The sequence below is a fragment of the Crinia signifera genome, chromosome 3, assembly GCF_055691185.1.
Source record: "Crinia signifera chromosome 3, ASM5569118v1, whole genome shotgun sequence".
NCBI classification, from domain to species: Eukaryota; Metazoa; Chordata; class Amphibia; order Anura; family Myobatrachidae; genus Crinia; species Crinia signifera.
The window spans coordinates 332785438-332803443 of record NC_139219.1 but is presented as its reverse complement, the minus strand read 5'-3'; the positions used below and the strand labels follow the sequence as shown (position 1 = coordinate 332803443).

The 18006-nt window shown below is 58.4% G+C and overlaps 1 protein-coding gene across 1 annotated transcript in view; it reads right to left on the bottom strand.

The window, feature by feature from the left end:
- The window catches only part of ASXL2 (ASXL transcriptional regulator 2), an 88039-nt gene extending 70487 nt beyond the window's left edge, over positions 1-17552 (bottom strand). Inside the window, exon 1 of the mRNA XM_083178907.1 lies at positions 17359-17552. Within this exon, the coding sequence (XP_083035033.1) occupies positions 17359-17535 (177 nt within the window). The 5' untranslated portion in view covers positions 17536-17552. The remainder of the gene's footprint in view (positions 1-17358) is intronic.
- Between the last annotated feature and the right edge of the window lie 454 nt (positions 17553-18006).

Here is an 18006-nt window from a genome sequence, read left to right as displayed (position 1 = left end):
GCTCTGTGTCCCCTAACCTGCTGACGTCTGCCCATAGACAGGGAAGGATACAGCCGGTAATACAGGTGAGAGAGTCATGTGACAGCACAGCTACCTGGGTCATGTGACTACATCACAGCACAGAGCTCTGCGTCCCCTGACCTGCTGACGTCTGCCCATAGACAGGGAAGGATACAGCAGGTAATACAGGTGAGCGAGTCATGTGACAGCACAGCTACCTGGGTCATGTGACTACATCACAGCACAGAGCTCTGCGTCCCCTGACCTGCTGACGTCTGCCCATAGACAGGGAAGGATACAGCCGGAAATACAGGTGAGCGAGTCATGTGACAGCGCAGCTACCTGGGTCATGTGACTACATCACAGCACAGAGCTCTGCGTCCCCTGACGTCTGCCCATAGACAGGGAAGGATACAGCCGGTAATACAGGTGAGAGAGTCATGTGACAGCACAGCTACCTAGGTCATGTGACTACATCACAGCACAGAGCTCTGCGTCCCCTGACCTGCTGACGTCTGCCCATAGACAGGGAAGGATACAGCCGGTAATACAGGTGAGAGAGTCATGTGACAGCACAGCTACCTGGGTCATGTGACTACATCACAGCACAGAGCTCTGCGTCCCGTGACCTGCTGACGTCTGCCCATAGACAGGGAAGGATACAGCCGGTAATACAGGTGAGCGAGTCATGTGACAGCGCAGCTACCTGGGTCATGTGACTACATCACAGCACAGAGCTCTGCGTCCCCTGACCTGCTGACGTCTGCCCATAGACAGGGAAGGATACAGCCGGTAATACAGGTGAGCGAGTCATGTGACAGCACAGCTACCTGGGTCATGTGACTACATCACAGCACAGAGCTCTGCGTCCCCTGACCTGCTGACGTCGGCCCATAGACAGGGAAGGATACAGCCGGTAATACAGGTGAGCGAGTCATGTGACAGTACAGCTACCTGGGTCATGTGACTACATCACAGCACAGAGCTCTGCGCCCCCTGACCAGCTGACGTCTGCCCATAGACAGGGAAGGATACAGCCGGTAATACAGGTGAGCGAGTCATGTGACAGCGCAGCTACCTGGGTCATGTGACTACATCACAGCACAGAGCTCTGCGTCCCCTGACCTGCTGACGTCTGCCCATAGACAGGGAAGGATACAGCCGGTAATACAGGTGAGCGAGTCATGTGACAGCACAGCTACCTGGGTCATGTGACTGCATCACAGCACAGAGCTCTGCGTCCCCTGACCTGCTGACGTCTGCCCATAGACAGGGAAAGATACAGCCGGTAATACAGGTGAGAGAGTCATGTGACAGCACAGCTACCTGGGTCATGTGACTACATCACAGCACAGAGCTCTGCGTCCCCTGACCTGCTGACGTCTGCCCATAGACAGGGAAGGATACAGCCTGTAATACAGGTGAGAGAGTCATGTGACAGCGCAGCTACCTGGGTCATGTGACTACATCACAGCACAGAGCTCTGCGTCCCCTGACCTGCTGACGTCTGCCCATAGACAGGGAAGGATACAGCCTGTAATACAGGTGAGCGAGTCATGTGACAGCACAGCTACCTGGGTCATGTGACTACATCACAGCACAGAGCTCTGCGTCCCCTGACCTGCTGACGTCTGCCCATAGACAGGAAAGGATACAGCCGGTAATACAGGTGAGCGAGTCATGTGACAGCGCAGCTACCTGGGTCATGTGACTACATCACAGCACAGAGCTCTGCGTCCCCTGACCTGCTGACGTCTGCCCATAGACAGGGAAAGATACAGTCGGTAATACAGGTGAGCGAGTCATGTGACAGCACAGCTACCTGGGTCATGTGACTACATCACAGCACAGAGCTCTGCGTCCCCTGACCTGCTGACGTCTGCCCATAGACAGGGAAGGATACAGCCGGTAATACAGGTGAGCGAGTCATGTGACAGCACAGCTACCTGGGTCATGTGACTACATCACAGCACAGAGCTCTGCGTCCCGTGACCTGCTGACGTCTGCCCATAGACAGGGAAGGATACAGCCGGTAATACAGGTGAGCGAGTCATGTGACAGCGCAGCTACCTGGGTCATGTGACTGCATCACAGCACAGAGCTCTGCGTCCCCTGACCTGCTGACATCTGCCCATAGACAGGGAAGGATACAGCCGGTAATACAGGTGAGCGGGTCATGTGACAGCGCAGCTACCTGGGTCATGTGACTACATCACAGCACAGAGCTCTGCGTCCCCTGACCTGCTGACGTCTGCCCATAGACAGGGAAGGATACTACCGGTAATACAGGTGAGCGAGTCATGTGACAGCACAGCTACCTGGGTCATGTGACTACATCACAGCACAGAGCTCTGCGTCCCCTGACCTGCTGACGTCTGCCCATAGACAGGGAAGGATACAGCCGGTAATACAGGTGAGCGAGTCATGTGACAGCACAGCTACCTGGGTCATGTGACTACATCACAGCACAGAGCTCTGCGCCCCCTGACCTGCTGACGTCTGCCCATAGACAGGGAAGGATACAGCCGGTAATACAGGTGAGCGAGTCATGTGACAGCGCAGCTACCTGGGTCATGTGACCACATCACAGCACAGAGCTCTGTGTCCCCTGACCTGCTGACGTCTGCCCATAGACAGGGAAGGATACAGCCGGTAATACAGGTGAGCGAGTCATGTGACAGCACAGCTACCTGGGTCATGTGACTACATCACAGCACAGAGCTCTGCGTCCCCTGACCTGCTGACGTCTGCCCATAGACAGGGAAGGATACAGCCGGTAATACAGGTGAGCGAGTCATGTGACAGCACAGCTACCTGGGTCATGTGACTACATCACAGCACAGAGCTCTGCATCCCCTGACCTGCTGACGTCTGCCCATAGACAGGGAAGGATACAGCCGGTAATACAGGTGAGCGAGTCATGTGACAGCACAGCTACCTGGGTCATGTGACTACATCACAGCACAGAGCTCTGCGTCCCCTGACCTGCTGACGTCTGCCCATAGACAGGGAAGGATACAGCCGGTAATACAGGTGAGCGAGTCATGTGACAGCACAGCTACCTGGGTCATGTGACCACATCACAGCACAGAGCTCTGCGTCCCCTGAACTGGTGACGTCTGCCCATAGACAGGGAAGGATACAGCCGGTAATACAGGTGAGCGAGTCATGTGACAGCACAGCTACCTGGGTCATGTGACTACATCACAGCACAGAGCTCTGCGTCCCCTGACCTGCTGACGTCTGCCCATAGACAGGGAAGGATACAGCCGGTAATACAGGAGAGCGAGTCATGTGACAGCACAGCTACCTGGGTCATGTGACTACATCACAGCACAGAGCTCTGCGTCCCCTGACCTGCTGACGTCTGCCCTAGACAGGGAAGGATACTACCGGTAATACAGGTGAGCGAGTCATGTGACAGCACAGCTACCTGGGTCATGTGACCACATCACAGCACAGAGCTCTGCGTCCCCTGACCTGCTGACGTCTGCCCATAGACAGGGAAGGATACAGCCGGTAATACAGGAGAGCGAGTCATGTGACGGCACAGCTACCTGGGTCATGTGACTACATCACAGCACAGTGCTCTGCGTCCCCTGACCTGCTGACGTCTGCCCATAGACAGGGAAGGATACAGCCGGTAATACAGGTGAGCGAGTCATGTGACAGCGCAGCTACCTGGGTCATGTGACTACATCACAGCACAGAGCTCTGCGTCCCCTGACCTGCTGACATCTGCCCATAGACAGGGAAGGATACAGCCGGTAATACAGGTGAGCGAGTCATGTGACAGCGCAGCTACCTGGGTCATGTGACTACATCACAGCGCAGAGCTCTGCGTCCCCTGACCTGCTGACGTCTGCCCATAGACAGGGAAAGATACAGCCGGTAATACAGGTGAGCGAGTCATGTGACAGCGCAGCTACCTGGGTCATCTGACTACATCACAGCACAGAGCTCTGCGTCCCCTGACCTGCTGACGTCTGCCCTAGACAGGGAAGGATACTACCGGTAATACAGGTGAGCGAGTCATGTGACAGCACAGCTACCTGGGTCATGTGACCACATCACAGCACAGAGCTCTGCGTCCCCTGACCTGCTGACGTCTGCCCATAGACAGGGAAGGATACAGCCGGTAATACAGGAGAGCGAGTCATGTGACGGCACAGCTACCTGGGTCATGTGACTACATCACAGCACAGTGCTCTGCGTCCCCTGACCTGCTGACGTCTGCCCATAGACAGGGAAGGATACAGCCGGTAATACAGGTGAGCGAGTCATGTGACAGCGCAGCTACCTGGGTCATGTGACTACATCACAGCACAGAGCTCTGCGTCCCCTGACCTGCTGACATCTGCCCATAGACAGGGAAGGATACAGCCGGTAATACAGGTGAGCGAGTCATGTGACAGCGCAGCTACCTGGGTCATGTGACTACATCACAGCGCAGAGCTCTGCGTCCCCTGACCTGCTGACGTCTGCCCATAGACAGGGAAAGATACAGCCGGTAATACAGGTGAGCGAGTCATGTGACAGCGCAGCTACCTGGGTCATCTGACTACATCACAGCACAGAGCTCTGCGTCCCCTGACCTGCTGACGTCTGCCCATAGACAGGGAAGGATACAGCCGGTAATACAGGTGAGCGAGTCATGTGACAGCACAGCTACCTGGGTCATGTGACTACATCACAGCACAGAGCTCTGTGTCCCCTGACCTGCTGACGTCTGCCCATAGACAGGGAAGGATACAGCCGGTAATACAGGTGAGCGAGTCATGTGACAGCGCAGCTACCTGGGTCATGTGACTACATCACAGCACAGAGCTCTGCGTCCCCTGACCTGCTGACGTCTGCCCATAGACAGGGAAGGATACAGCCGGTAATACAGGTGAGCGAGTCATGTGACAGCGCAGCTACCTGGGTCATGTGACTACATCACAGCACAGAGCTCTGCGTCCCCTGACCTGCTGACGTCTGCCCATAGACAGGGAAAGATACAGCCGGTAATACAGGTGTCATGTGACGGCACAGCTACATGGGTCATGTGACTACATCACAGCACAGAGCTCTGCGTCCCCTGACCTGCTGACGTCTGCCCATAGACAGGGAAGGATACAGCCGGTAATACAGGTGAGCGAGTCATGTGACAGCACAGCTACCTGGGTCATGTGACTACATCACAGCACAGAGCTCTGCGTCCCCTGACCTGCTGACGTCTGCCCTAGACAGGGAAGGATACTACCGGTAATACAGGTGAGCGAGTCATGTGACAGCGCAGCTACCTGGGTCATGTGACTACATCACAGCACAGAGCTCTGCGTCCCCTGACCTGCTGACGTTTCTCCATAGACAGGGAAGGATACAGCCGGTAATACAGGTGAGCGAGTCATGTGACAGCACAGCTACCTAGGTCATGTGACTACATCACAGCACAGAGCTCTGCGTCCCCTGACCTGCTGACGTCTGCCCATAGACAGGGAAGGATACAGCCGGTAATACAGGTGAGCGAGTCATGTGACATCACAGCTACCTGGGTCATGTGACTACATCACAGCACAGAGCTCTGCGTCCCCTGACCTGCTGAGGTCTGCCCATAGACAGGGAAGGATACAGCCGGCAATACAGGTGAGCGAGTCATGTGACAGCGCAGCTACCTGGGTCATGTGACTACATCACAGCACAGAGCTCTGCGTCCCCTGACCTGCTGACGTCTGCCCATAGACAGGGAAGGATACTACCGGTAATACAGGTGAGCGAGTCATGTGACAGCGCAGCTACCTGGGTCATGTGACTACATCACAGCACAGAGCTCTGCGTCCCCTGACCTGCTGACGTCTGCCCATAGACAGGGAAGGATACAGCCGGTAATACAGGTGAGCGAGTCATGTGACAGTACAGCTACCTGGGTCATGTGACTACATCACAGCACAGAGCTCTGCATCCCCTGACCAGCTGACGTCTGCCCATAGACAGGGAAGGATACAGCCGGTAATACAGGTGAGCGAGTCATGTGACAGCGCAGCTACCTGGGTCATGTGACTACATCACAGCACAGAGCTCTGCGTCCCCTGACCTGCTGACGTCTGCCCATAGACAGGGAAGGATACAGCCGGTAATACAGGTGAGCGAGTCATGTGACAGCGCAGCTACCTGGGTCATGTGACTACATCACAGCACAGAGCTCTGCGTCCCCTGACCTGCTGACGTCTGCCCATAGACAGGGAAGGATACAGCCGGTAATACAGGTGAGCGAGTCATGTGACAGCACAGCTACCTGGGTCATGTGACCACATCACAGCACAGAGCTCTGCATCCCCTGAACTGGTGACGTCTGCCCATAGACAGGGAAGGATACAGCCGGCAATACAGGTGAGCGAGTCATGTGACAGCGCAGCTACCTGGGTCATGTGACTACATCACAGCACAGAGCTCTGCGTCCCCTGACCTGCTGACGTCTGCCCATAGACAGGGAAGGATACAGCCGGTAATACAGGTGAGCGAGTCATGTGACAGCACAGCTACCTGGGTCATGTGACTACATCACAGCACAGAGCTCTGTGTCCCCTGACCTGCTGACGTCTGCCCATAGACAGGGAAGGATACTACCGGTAATACAGGTGAGCGAGTCATGTGACAGCACAGCTACCTGGGTCATGTGACTACATCACAGCACAGAGCTCTGCGTCCCCTGACCTGCTGACGTCTGCCCATAGACAGGGAAGGATACAGCCGGTAATACAGGTGAGCGAGTCATGTGACAGCGCAGCTACCTGGGTCATGTGACTACATCACAGCACAGAGCTCTGCGTCCCCTGACCTGCTGACGTTTCTCCATAGACAGGGAAGGATACAGCCGGTAATACAGGTGAGCGAGTCATGTGACAGCACAGCTACCTGGGTCATGTGACTACATCACAGCACAGAGCTCTGCGTCCCCTGACCTGCTGACGTCTGCCCATAGACAGGGAAGGATACAGCTGGTAATACAGGTGAGCGAGTCATGTGACAGCACAGCTACCTGGGTCATGTGACTACATCACAGCACAGAGCTCTGCGTCCCCTGACCTGCTGACGTTTCTCCATAGACAGGGAAGGATACAGCCGGTAATACAGGTGAGCGAGTCATGTGACAGCACAGCTACCTGGGTCATGTGACTACATCACAGCACAGAGCTCTGCGTCCCCTGACCTGCTGACGTCTGCCCATAGACAGGGAAAGATACAGCCGGTAATACAGGTGAGCGAGTCATGTGACAGCACAGCTACCTGGGTCATGTGACTACATCACAGCACAGAGCTCTGCGTCCCCTGACCTGCTGACGTCTGCCCATAGACAGGGAAGGATACAGCCGGTAATACAGGTGAGCGAGTCATGTGACAGCGCAGCTACCTGGGTCATGTGACTACATCACAGCACAGAGCTCTGCGCCCCCTGACCTGCTGACGTCTGCCCATAGACAGGGAAGGATACAGCCGGTAATACAGGTGAGCGAGTCATGTGACAGCACAGCTACCTGGGTCATGTGACTACATCACAGCACAGAGCTCTGCGCCCCCTGACCTGCTGACGTCTGCCCATAGACAGGGAAGGATACAGCCGGTAATACAGGTGAGCGAGTCATGTGACGGCACAGCTACCTGGGTCATGTGACTACATCAAAGCACAGAGCTCTGCGTCCCCTGACCTGCTGACGTCTGCCCATAGACAGGGAAGGATACAGCCGGTAATACAGGTGAGCGAGTCATGTGACAGCACAGCTACCTGGGTCATGTGACTACATCACAGCACAGAGCTCTGCGTCCCCTGACCTGCTGAGGTCTGCCCATAGACAGGGAAGGATACAGCCGGTAATACAGGTGAGCGAGTCATGTGACAGCACAGCTACCTGGGTCATGTGACTACATCACAGCACAGAGCTCTGCGTCCCCTGACCTGCTGACGTCTGCCCATAGACAGGGAAGGATACAGCCGGCAATCACACCGCATTAATCCGTAGGACATATATACACCCTACCACAGTGTACACAGATGTAACCCAGGTAACTGTGTCTGCACCCTGGTATACTGTAGCCTCATAACCCAGACACCCCCCCCCCTGCCCTCCCCCCAGAGAGAGTCTCATCTGCAGCACATAATACTGTCTAATCCCCGACCACCAAGCTGTTCAATGTCTCCATCACTGTAATCTATGACTCCTGCCGGACTGGTCAACCCAGGAAATAATGTCCGATGCTTTCACACAGCATCTTCACCTGGCAATAACCCGGCATAGAGGTGCGGTGTGACAGGGTGTAAGCTGCCAGCATGGTTGGTGTAGTGGTTAGCATTACTGTCTCACAGCACTAGAGACTTGGGATGGATTCCCACCACTGTCCTAACTGTGTGGGGTTTGTATGTGCTCCCCCACACCAGAAATACCCTGGTAGGTTAGCTGCCCCCTAGTATGTGTGTGCTGTAGGGAACATATGCTGCAGATGTATTAAGCTTGATAAAGTGGAACATGATAACGCAACAGCCAATCAGAAGTTTGAAAATGACAATTAGGAGCTGATTGACTGCTACCTTATCACTTCACCATGCTTAATATCACCCCTTTTACACTGCCGAAAAAACCTGGTTGTTGCCTCGTGGACCTGTGTCAGCGGTGGTGTAAAAAGGGGCCAACCCAGGTCCATATACATGGGAATCCCTGGTAGGACCCGGGTAGTGTTCTCTGTACACTGCCCCAACCCAGGTTGGGACATCCAGGTAGCGCTGAAAGGATACTGGAAGAGTGGGACGCACTTTCCGGAAGTCAGCACCATGTGTTCCACAGTGCATTGCACAGTAGCTGGGAAGGACGCGGCCTCGAGCGGACAGCACACACAGGATCCGGGCACCCCTGCTACCTGGCACCTGCCACAGTCCTATCCTGCACTAGGAAGCAGCGCTGACAGGCAGTAGCGGGACCACGAGCTTAAAGGAGGAGGGTGCGTGATGTGCCTCCCACTACAGTGACTGTATGAGGGATATATACCCAACTGTACCTGCAGGGGAAGGGGGCTGGGGAGCACATGTTAGATGCTGTCTGCTGCTGCTGGGGAAGGGGGCTGGGGGAGCACATGGGAGATGCTGTCTGCTGCTGCTGGGGAAGGGGGCTGGGGGAGCACATGGGAGATGCTGTCTGCTGCTGCAGGGGAAGGGGGCTGGGGAGCACATGGGAGATGCTGTCTGCTGCTGCTGGGGAAGGGGGCTGGGGGAGCACATGGGAGATGCTGTCTGCTGCTGCAGGGGAAGGGGGCTGGGGGAGCACATGGGAGATGCTGTCTGCTGCTGCAGGGGAAGGGGGCTGGGGGAGCACATGGGAGATGCTGTCTGCTGCTGCTGGGGGCTGGGGGAGCACATGGGAGATGCTGTCTGCTGCTGCAGGGGGCTGGGGGAGCACATGGGAGATGCTGTCTGCTGCTGCAGGGGAAGGGGGCTGGGGGAGCACATGGGAGATGCTGTCTGCTGCTGCTGGGGAAGGGGGCTGGGGGAGCACATGGGAGATGCTGTCTGCTGCTGCAGGGGAAGGGGGCTGGGGAGCACATGGGAGATGCTGTCTGCTGCTGCAGGGGAAGGGGGCTGGGGGAGCACATGGGAGATGCTGTCTGCTGCTGCAGGGGAAGGGGGCTGGGGGAGCACATGGGAGATGCTGTCTGCTGCTGCAGGGGAAGGGGGCTGGGGGAGCACATGGGAGATGCTGTCTGCTGCTGCAGGGGAAGGGGGCTGGAGGGAGCACATGGGAAATGCTGTCTGCTGCTGCAGGGGAAGGGGGCTGGGGGAGCACATGGGAGATGCTGTCTGCTGCTGCAGGGGAAGGGGGCTGGGGGAGCACATGGGAGATGCTGTCTGCTGCTGCAGGGGAAGGGGGCTGGGGGAGCACATGGGAGATGCTGTCTGCTGCTGCAGGGGAAAGGTGCTGGGGGAGCACATGGGAGATGCTGTCTGCTGCTGCAGGGGAAGGGGGCTGGGGAGCACATGGGAGATGCTGTCTGCTGCTGCAGGGGAAGGGGGCTGGGGGAGCACATGGGAGATGCTGTCTGCTGCTGCTGGGGAAGGGGGCTGGGGGAGCACATGGGAGATGCTGTCTGCTGCTGCTGGGGAAGGGGGCTGGGGGAGCACATGGGAGATGCTGTCTGCTGCTGCTGGGGAAGGGGGCTGGGGGAGCACATGGGAGATGCTGTCTGCTGCTGCTGGGGAAGGGGGCTGGGGGAGCACATGGGAGATGCTGTCTGCTGCTGCAGGGGAAGGGGGCTGGGGGAGCACATGGGAGATGCTGTCTGCTGCTGCACGGGAAGGGGGCTGGGGGAGCACATGGGAGATGCTGTCTGCTGCTGCAGGGGAAGGGGGCTGGGGGAGCACATGGGAGATGCTGTCTGCTGCTGCTGGGGAAGCACATGGGAGATGCTGTCTGCTGCTGCAGGGGAAGGGGGCTGGGGGAGCACATGGGAGATGCTGTCTGCTGCTGCAGGATAAGGGGGCTGGGGGTGCACATGAGAGATGCTGTCTGCTGCTGCAGGGGAAGGGTGCTGGGGGGCGCACATGAGAGATGCTGTCTGCTGCTGCAGGGGAAGGGGGCTGGGGGGCCACATGGGAGATGCTGTCTGCTGCTGCAGGGGAAAGGGGCAGGAGGAGCACATGGGAGATGCTGTCTGCTGCTGCTGCAGGGGAAGGGGGCTGGGGGGCCACATGGGAGATGCTGTCTGCTGCTGCAGGGGAAGGGGGCTGGAGGGAGCACACGAGAGATGCTGTCTGCTGCTGCAGGGGAAGGGTGCTGGGGGGCGCACATGAGAGATGCTGTCTGCTGCTGCAGGGGAAGGGGGCTGAAGGGAGCTCATGAGAGATGCTGTCTGCTGCTGCAGGGGAAGGGGGCTGGGGGGAGCACATGGGAAATGCTGTCTGCTGCTGCAGGGGAAGGGGGCTGGGGGGAGCACATGGGAAATGCTGTCTGCTGCTGCAGGGGAAGGGGGCTGGGGGAGCACATGGGAAATGCTGTCTGCTGCTGCAGGGGAAGGGGGCTGGGGGGAGCACATGGGAAATGCTGTCTGCTGCTGCAGGGGAAGGGGGCTGGGGGGAGCACATGGGAAATGCTGTCTGCTGCTGCAGGGGAAGGGGGCTGGGGGAGCACATGGGAGATGCTGTCTGCTGCTGCAGGGGAAGGGGGCTGGGGGAGCACATGGGAGATGCTGTCTGCTGCTGCAGGGGAAGGGGGCTGGGGGAGCACATGGGAGATGCTGTCTGCTGCTGCAGGGGAAGGGGGCTGGGGGAGCACATGGGAGATGCTGTCTGCTGCTGCAGGGGAAGGGGGCTGGGGTAGCACATGGGAGATGCTGTCTGCTGCTGCAGGGGAAGGGGGCTGGGGGAGCACATGGGAGATGCTGTCTGCTGCTGCATGGGAAGGGGGCTGGGGGAGCACATGGGAGATGCTGTCTGCTGCTGCAGGGGAAGGGGGCTGGGGAGCACATGGGAGATGCTGTCTGCTGCTGCAGGGGAAGGGGGCTGGAGGGAGCACATGGGAAATGCTGTCTGCTGCTGCAGGGGAAGGGGGCTGGGGGAGCACATGGGAGATGCTGTCTGCTGCTGCAGGGGAAAGGTGCTGGGGGAGCACATGGGAAATGCTGTCTGCTGCTGCAGGGGAAGGGGGCTGGGGGAGCACATGGGAAATGCTGTCTGCTGCTGCAGGGGAAGGGGGCTGGGGGGAGCACATGGGAAATGCTGTCTGCTGCTGCAGGGGAAGGGGGCTGGGGGGAGCACATGGGAAATGCTGTCTGCTGCTGCAGGGGAAGGGGGCTGGGGGAGCACATGGGAGATGCTGTCTGCTGCTGCAGGGGAAGGGGGCTGGGGGAGCACATGGGAGATGCTGTCTGCTGCTGCAGGGGAAGGGGGCTGGGGGAGCACATGGGAGATGCTGTCTGCTGCTGCAGGGGAAGGGGGCTGGGGGAGCACATGGGAGATGCTGTCTGCTGCTGCAGGGGAAGGGGGCTGGGGTAGCACATGGGAGATGCTGTCTGCTGCTGCAGGGGAAGCACATGGGAGATGCTGTCTGCTGCTGCAGGGGAAGGGGGCTGGGGGAGCACATGGGAGATGCTGTCTGCTGCTGCAGGGGAAGGGGGCTGGGGGAGCACATGGGAGATGCTGTCTGCTGCTGCAGGGGAAGGGGGCTGGGGGAGCACATGGGAGATGCTGTCTGCTGCTGCAGGGGAAGGGGGCTGGGGAGCACATGGGAGATGCTGTCTGCTGCTGCAGGGGAAGGGGGCTGGGGAGCACATGGGAGATGCTGTCTGCTGCTGCAGGGGAAGGGGGCTGGAGGGAGCACATGGGAAATGCTGTCTGCTGCTGCAGGGGAAGGGGGCTGGGGGAGCACATGGGAGATGCTGTCTGCTGCTGCAGGGGAAAGGTGCTGGGGGAGCACATGGGAGATGCTGTCTGCTGCTGCAGGGGAAGGGGGCTGGGGAGCACATGGGAGATGCTGTCTGCTGCTGCACGGGAAGGGGGCTGGGGGAGCACATGGGAGATGCTGTCTGCTGCTGCAGGGGAAGGGGGCTGGGGGAGCACATGGGAGATGCTGTCTGCTGCTGCAGGGGAAGGGGGCTGGGGGAGCACATGGGAGATGCTGTCTGCTGCTCAGTGCTAACCCGTCAGGTCTTTTCATTTACATTTTATTTAAAATCATTGAGTAGAAGTTGGCTGGCAGCTTATCAGCCCTAAAATGTCACCCATACAGGGAAAAGCACGGTTGACTCAGGTTCAGTGTCATGCAGACCCGAGTTCAACCCAGGATGAAGGGCTGCATAAAAGGGGTAATAAGCCAGGGCTTAAGAGGTGTAAATCTGCCCCATAGAGTGTAAGCTCACTGGGACAAGGACTGGTGTGATGTAATGTGCTGCAGAAAATGTATACAGCAGTTACACCAAGTCCACCTAGAGGGAGCCACACAGCTACACTATGTAAACAAGCAGCATATGGCTCTGCGTCCTGACTGACAGCACACACACCATTAACCCTGTGCATCCTGACTGACAGCACACACACCATTAACCCTGTGCATCCTGACTGACAGCACACACCATTAACCCTGTGCATCCTGACTGACAGCGCGCACACCATTAACCCTGTGCATCCTGACTGACAGCACACACACCATTAACCCTGTGCATCCTGACTGACAGCCCACACACCATTAACCCTGTGCATCCTGACTGACAGCCCACACACCATTAACCCTGTGCATCCTGACTGACAGCACACACACCATTAACCCTGTGCATCCTGACTAACAGCACACACATCATTAACCCTGTGCATCCTGACAGCGCACACACCATTAACCCTGTGCATCCTGACAGCGCACACACCATTAACCCCGTGCATCCTGACAGCGCACACACCATTAACCCTGTGCGTCCTGACTGACAGCGCACACACCATTAACCCTGTGCATCCTGACAGCACACACACCATTAACCCCGTGCGTCCTGACTGACAGCGCACACACCATTAACCCTGTGCGTCCTGACTGACAGCGCACACACCATTAACCCCGTGCGTCCTGACTGACAGCGCACACACCATTAACCCCGTGCATCCTGACTGACAGCGCACACACCATTAACCCCGTGCGTCCTGACTGACAGCGCACACACCATTAACCCTGTGCATCCTGACTGACAGCGCACACACCATTAACCCCGTGCGTCCTGACTGACAGCGCACACACCATTAACCCTGTGCGTCCTGACTGATAGCGCACACACCATTAACCCCGTGCGTCCTGACTGACAGCGCACACACCATTAACCCCGTGCGTCCTGACTGACAGCGCACACACCATTAACCCCGTGCGTCATGACTGACAGCGCACACACCATTAACCCCGTGCGTCCTGACTGACAGCGCACACACCATTAACCCCGTGCGTCCTGACTGACAGCGCACACACCATTAACCCCGTGCGTCGTGACTGACAGCGCACACACCATTAACCCTGTGCATCCTGACTGACAGCGCACACACCATTAACCCCGTGCGTCCTGACTGACAGCGCACACACCATTAACCCTGTGCATCCTGACTGACAGCGCACACACCATTAACCCTGTGCATCCTGACTGACAGCCCACACACCATTAACCCTGTGCATCCTGACAGCACACACACCATTAACCCCGTGCGTCCTGACTGACAGCACACACACCATTAACCCTGTGCATCCTGACTGACAGCGCGCACACCATTAACCCTGTGCGTCGTGACTGACAGCGCACACACCATTAACCCTGTGCATCCTGACTGACAGCGCACACACCATTAACCCTGTGCATCCTGACTGACAGCACACACACCATTAACCCTGTGCATCCTGACTGACAGCACACACACCATTAACCCTGTGCATCCTGACTGACAGCCCACACACCATTAACCCCGTGCATCCTGACTGACAGCGCACACACCATTAACCCTGTGCATCCTGACTGACAGCACACACACCATTAACCCTGTGCATCCTGACTAACAGCACACACATCATTAACCCTGTGCATCCTGACTGACAGCACACACCATTAACCCTGTGCATCCTGACTGACAGCGCACACCATTAACCCCGTGCATCCTGACTAACAGCACACACATCATTAACCCTGTGCATCCTGACTGACAGCGCACACCATTAACCCTGTGCATCCTGACTGACAGCGCACACACCATTAACCCCGTGCATCCTGACTGACAGCACACACCATTAACCCCGTGCATCCTGACTGACAGCGCGCACACCATTAACCCCGTGCGTCCTGACTGACAGCACACACATCATTAACCCTGTGCATACTGACTGACAGCACACACACCATTAACCCTGTGCATCCTGACTGACAGCACACACACCATTAACCCCGTGCGTCCTGACTGACAGCACACACATCATTAACCCTGTGCATACTGACTGACAGCACACACACCATTAACCCTGTGCATCCTGACTGACAGCACACACACCATTAACCCTGTGCATCCTGACTGACAGCACACACATCATTAACCCTGTGCATCCCAGAACCAGCCACAGAACAGACCATTAACCCTGTGCATCCCAGAACCAGCCACAGAACAGACCATTAACCCTGTGCATCCCAGAACCAGCCACAGAACAGACCATTAACCCTGTGCATCCTGACTAACACACACACACACACCATTAATCCTGTGCATCCTGACTGACAGCGCGCACACCATTAACCCTGTGCATCCTGACTGACAGCACACACACCGTTTAACCCTGTAAGTCCCAGAACCAGCCACAGAGCAGACCATTAACCCTGTGTGACCCCCCCCCCCACGCCCGTTACCCTTGTGTGACCCCCATGCCCCGGTCAAATGCTGTTACCCCCCCCCTGCTCCAGTCAGACCCTGTTAGCCCCGTGTGACCCCCTAACGTCCCGGTCAGGTGCTGTGACCCCTGTGTGACTCCCCCCCATGCCCCAATTAGACTGTTTCCCTGTGTGACCCCCCATGCCCCGGTCTGACGCTGTTACCCCTGTGTGATCCCCCATGGCCCGGTCAGATGTTGTTACCCCTGTGTGACCCCCCCCCCCCCCCCCCCCACCATGCCCCGGTCTGACGCTGTTACCCCTGTGTGACCCCCCCCATGCCCGGTCAGACGCTGTTACCCCTGTGTGACTGCCATGCCCTTGGCAGATGCTGTTACCCCTGTGTGACCCCCCCACCATGCACCGGTCGGACGCTGTTAACCCTTGTGTGACCCCACCATACCCCGGTCAGGTGCTGTGACCCCTCCATGACCCGGTCAGGTGCTGTGACCCCTGTGTAACCCCCCATGCCTCGGTCAGATGCCGTTACCCCTGTGTGACCCCACATGGCCCGGTCAGGAGCTGTTACCCCTGTGTGACCCCCCATACCCCGGTCAGGAGTGGTTACCCCTGTGTGACCCCCCCATGCCCCGGTCTGACGCTGTTACCCCTGTGTGACCCCCCATGCCCCGGTCAGGAGCTGTTACCCCTGTGTGACCCCCCATACCCCGGTCAGGAGTGGTTACCCCTGTGTGACCCCCCCATGCCCCGGTCAGGAGCTGTTACCCCTGTGTGACCCCCCATGCCCCGGTCAGATGCTGTTACCCCTGTGTGACCCCCCATGCCCCGGTCAAGAGCTGTTACCCCTGTGTGACCCCCCATGCCCCAGTCTGACGCTGTTACCCCTGTGTGACCCCCCATGCCCCGGTCAGGAGCTGTTACCCCTGTGTGACCCCCCATACCCCGGTCAGGAGTGGTTACCCCTGTGTGACCCCCCCATGCCCCGGTCTGACGCTGTTACCCCTGTGTGACCCCCCATGCCCCGGTCAGGAGCTGTTACCCCTGTGTGACCCCCCATGCCCCGGTCTGACGCTGTTACCCCTGTGTGACCCCCCATGCCCCGGTCTGACGCGGTTACCCCTGTGTGACCCCCCCATGCCCCGGTCTGACGCTGTTACCCCTGTGTGACCCCCCATGCCCCGGTCAGGAGCTGTTACCCCTGTGTGACCCCCCATGCCCCGGTCAGGTGCTATTACCCCTGTGTGACCCCACATGCCCCGGTCAGGAGCTGTTACCCCTGTGTGACCCCACATGCCCCGGTCAGGAGCTGTTACCCCTGTGTGACCCCACATGCCCCGGTCAGGAGCTGTTACCCCTGTGTGACCCCACATGCCCCGGTCAGATGCTGTTACCTCTGTGCGACCCACCATGCCCCGGTCAGGAGCTGTTACCCCTGTGTGACCCCACATGCCCCGGTCAGGAGCTGTTACCCCTGTGTGACCCCCCATGCCCCGGTCTGACGCTGTTACCCCTGTGCGACCCACCATGCCCCGGCAGGTGCTGTTACCCCTGTGTGACCCTCCATGCCCCGGTCAGGTGCTCTGACCCCCTCCATGCCCCGGTCAGGTGCTATGACCCCCCCCCCATGCCCCGGTCAGGAGCTGTTACCCCTGTGTGACCCCCCATGCCCCGGTCTGACACTGTTACCCCTGTGTGACCCCCCATGCCCCGGTCAGGTGCTCTAACCCCTGTGTGACCCTCCATGCCCCGGTCAGGTGCTGTTACCCCTGTGCGACCCACCATGCCCCGGTCAGGTGCTCTGACCCCCCCATGCCCCGGTCAGGTGCTCTGACCCCCCCATGCCCCGGTCTGACGCTGATACCCCTGTGTGACCCCCCATGCCCCGGCAGGTGCTGTTACCCCTGTGCGACCCACCATGCCCCGGTCAGGTGCTCTGACCCCCCCATGCCCCGGTCAGGGCCGGACACGTCACTGACACCTGTACACAGCCGGCTCTCTCACCGTCCTGGCGGCCTCTGCCCACGTCCTGCCCTTCTTCTTCCTCCGCCGCCGTCTCCGCTTCCTCCGGGCCGCGTCCCTCATGGTGTGCGGCATCTGGGCCCGGTGCTCGGTGTCTCCGCGCTCAGCTCCCCGCAGCCGCCATGTTGTAGCCGTTACTGTACTTAGGGCGCGGGTCATGTGACGCGGGGTGACGTCACTACTGTACCGGCTGTCAGACTAGGGGGGGGGGGGGGCGGGTCGCCGCTGCCTGTCACTCATCCTCAATACAGTGCCAGGGCGCATGCGCAATATCCTTTCGCTCATCCTCAAGCCACAGCCAGTGCGCAGTCTCCGCCCCTAGTACGCATGCGCAGTGTTCCTAGTTCTATAGTTCTGTATCTGTCACCTGGGGACTCTAATGCACTGGTTTGCCTCCACCCAGGGGGAAGCCCCCCTCCTCTTGGCAAGTGGCTACAACTATGACAACAATAGCAATATTATGCAGTATGAGGGACAGAGGGGCGCTGCTGCACATGCCCAGTGGTAGCAGCTTCCAACACGTTTCCTGTGTGCGTTGATTTGAGTCCTCCATGAGTGCAGTAGGCCAGAGAGCAGCTACCAGGGAGAAGAGACAGGAGCCTTGCCATGAGGTGGGAGAACGTGAGCTTA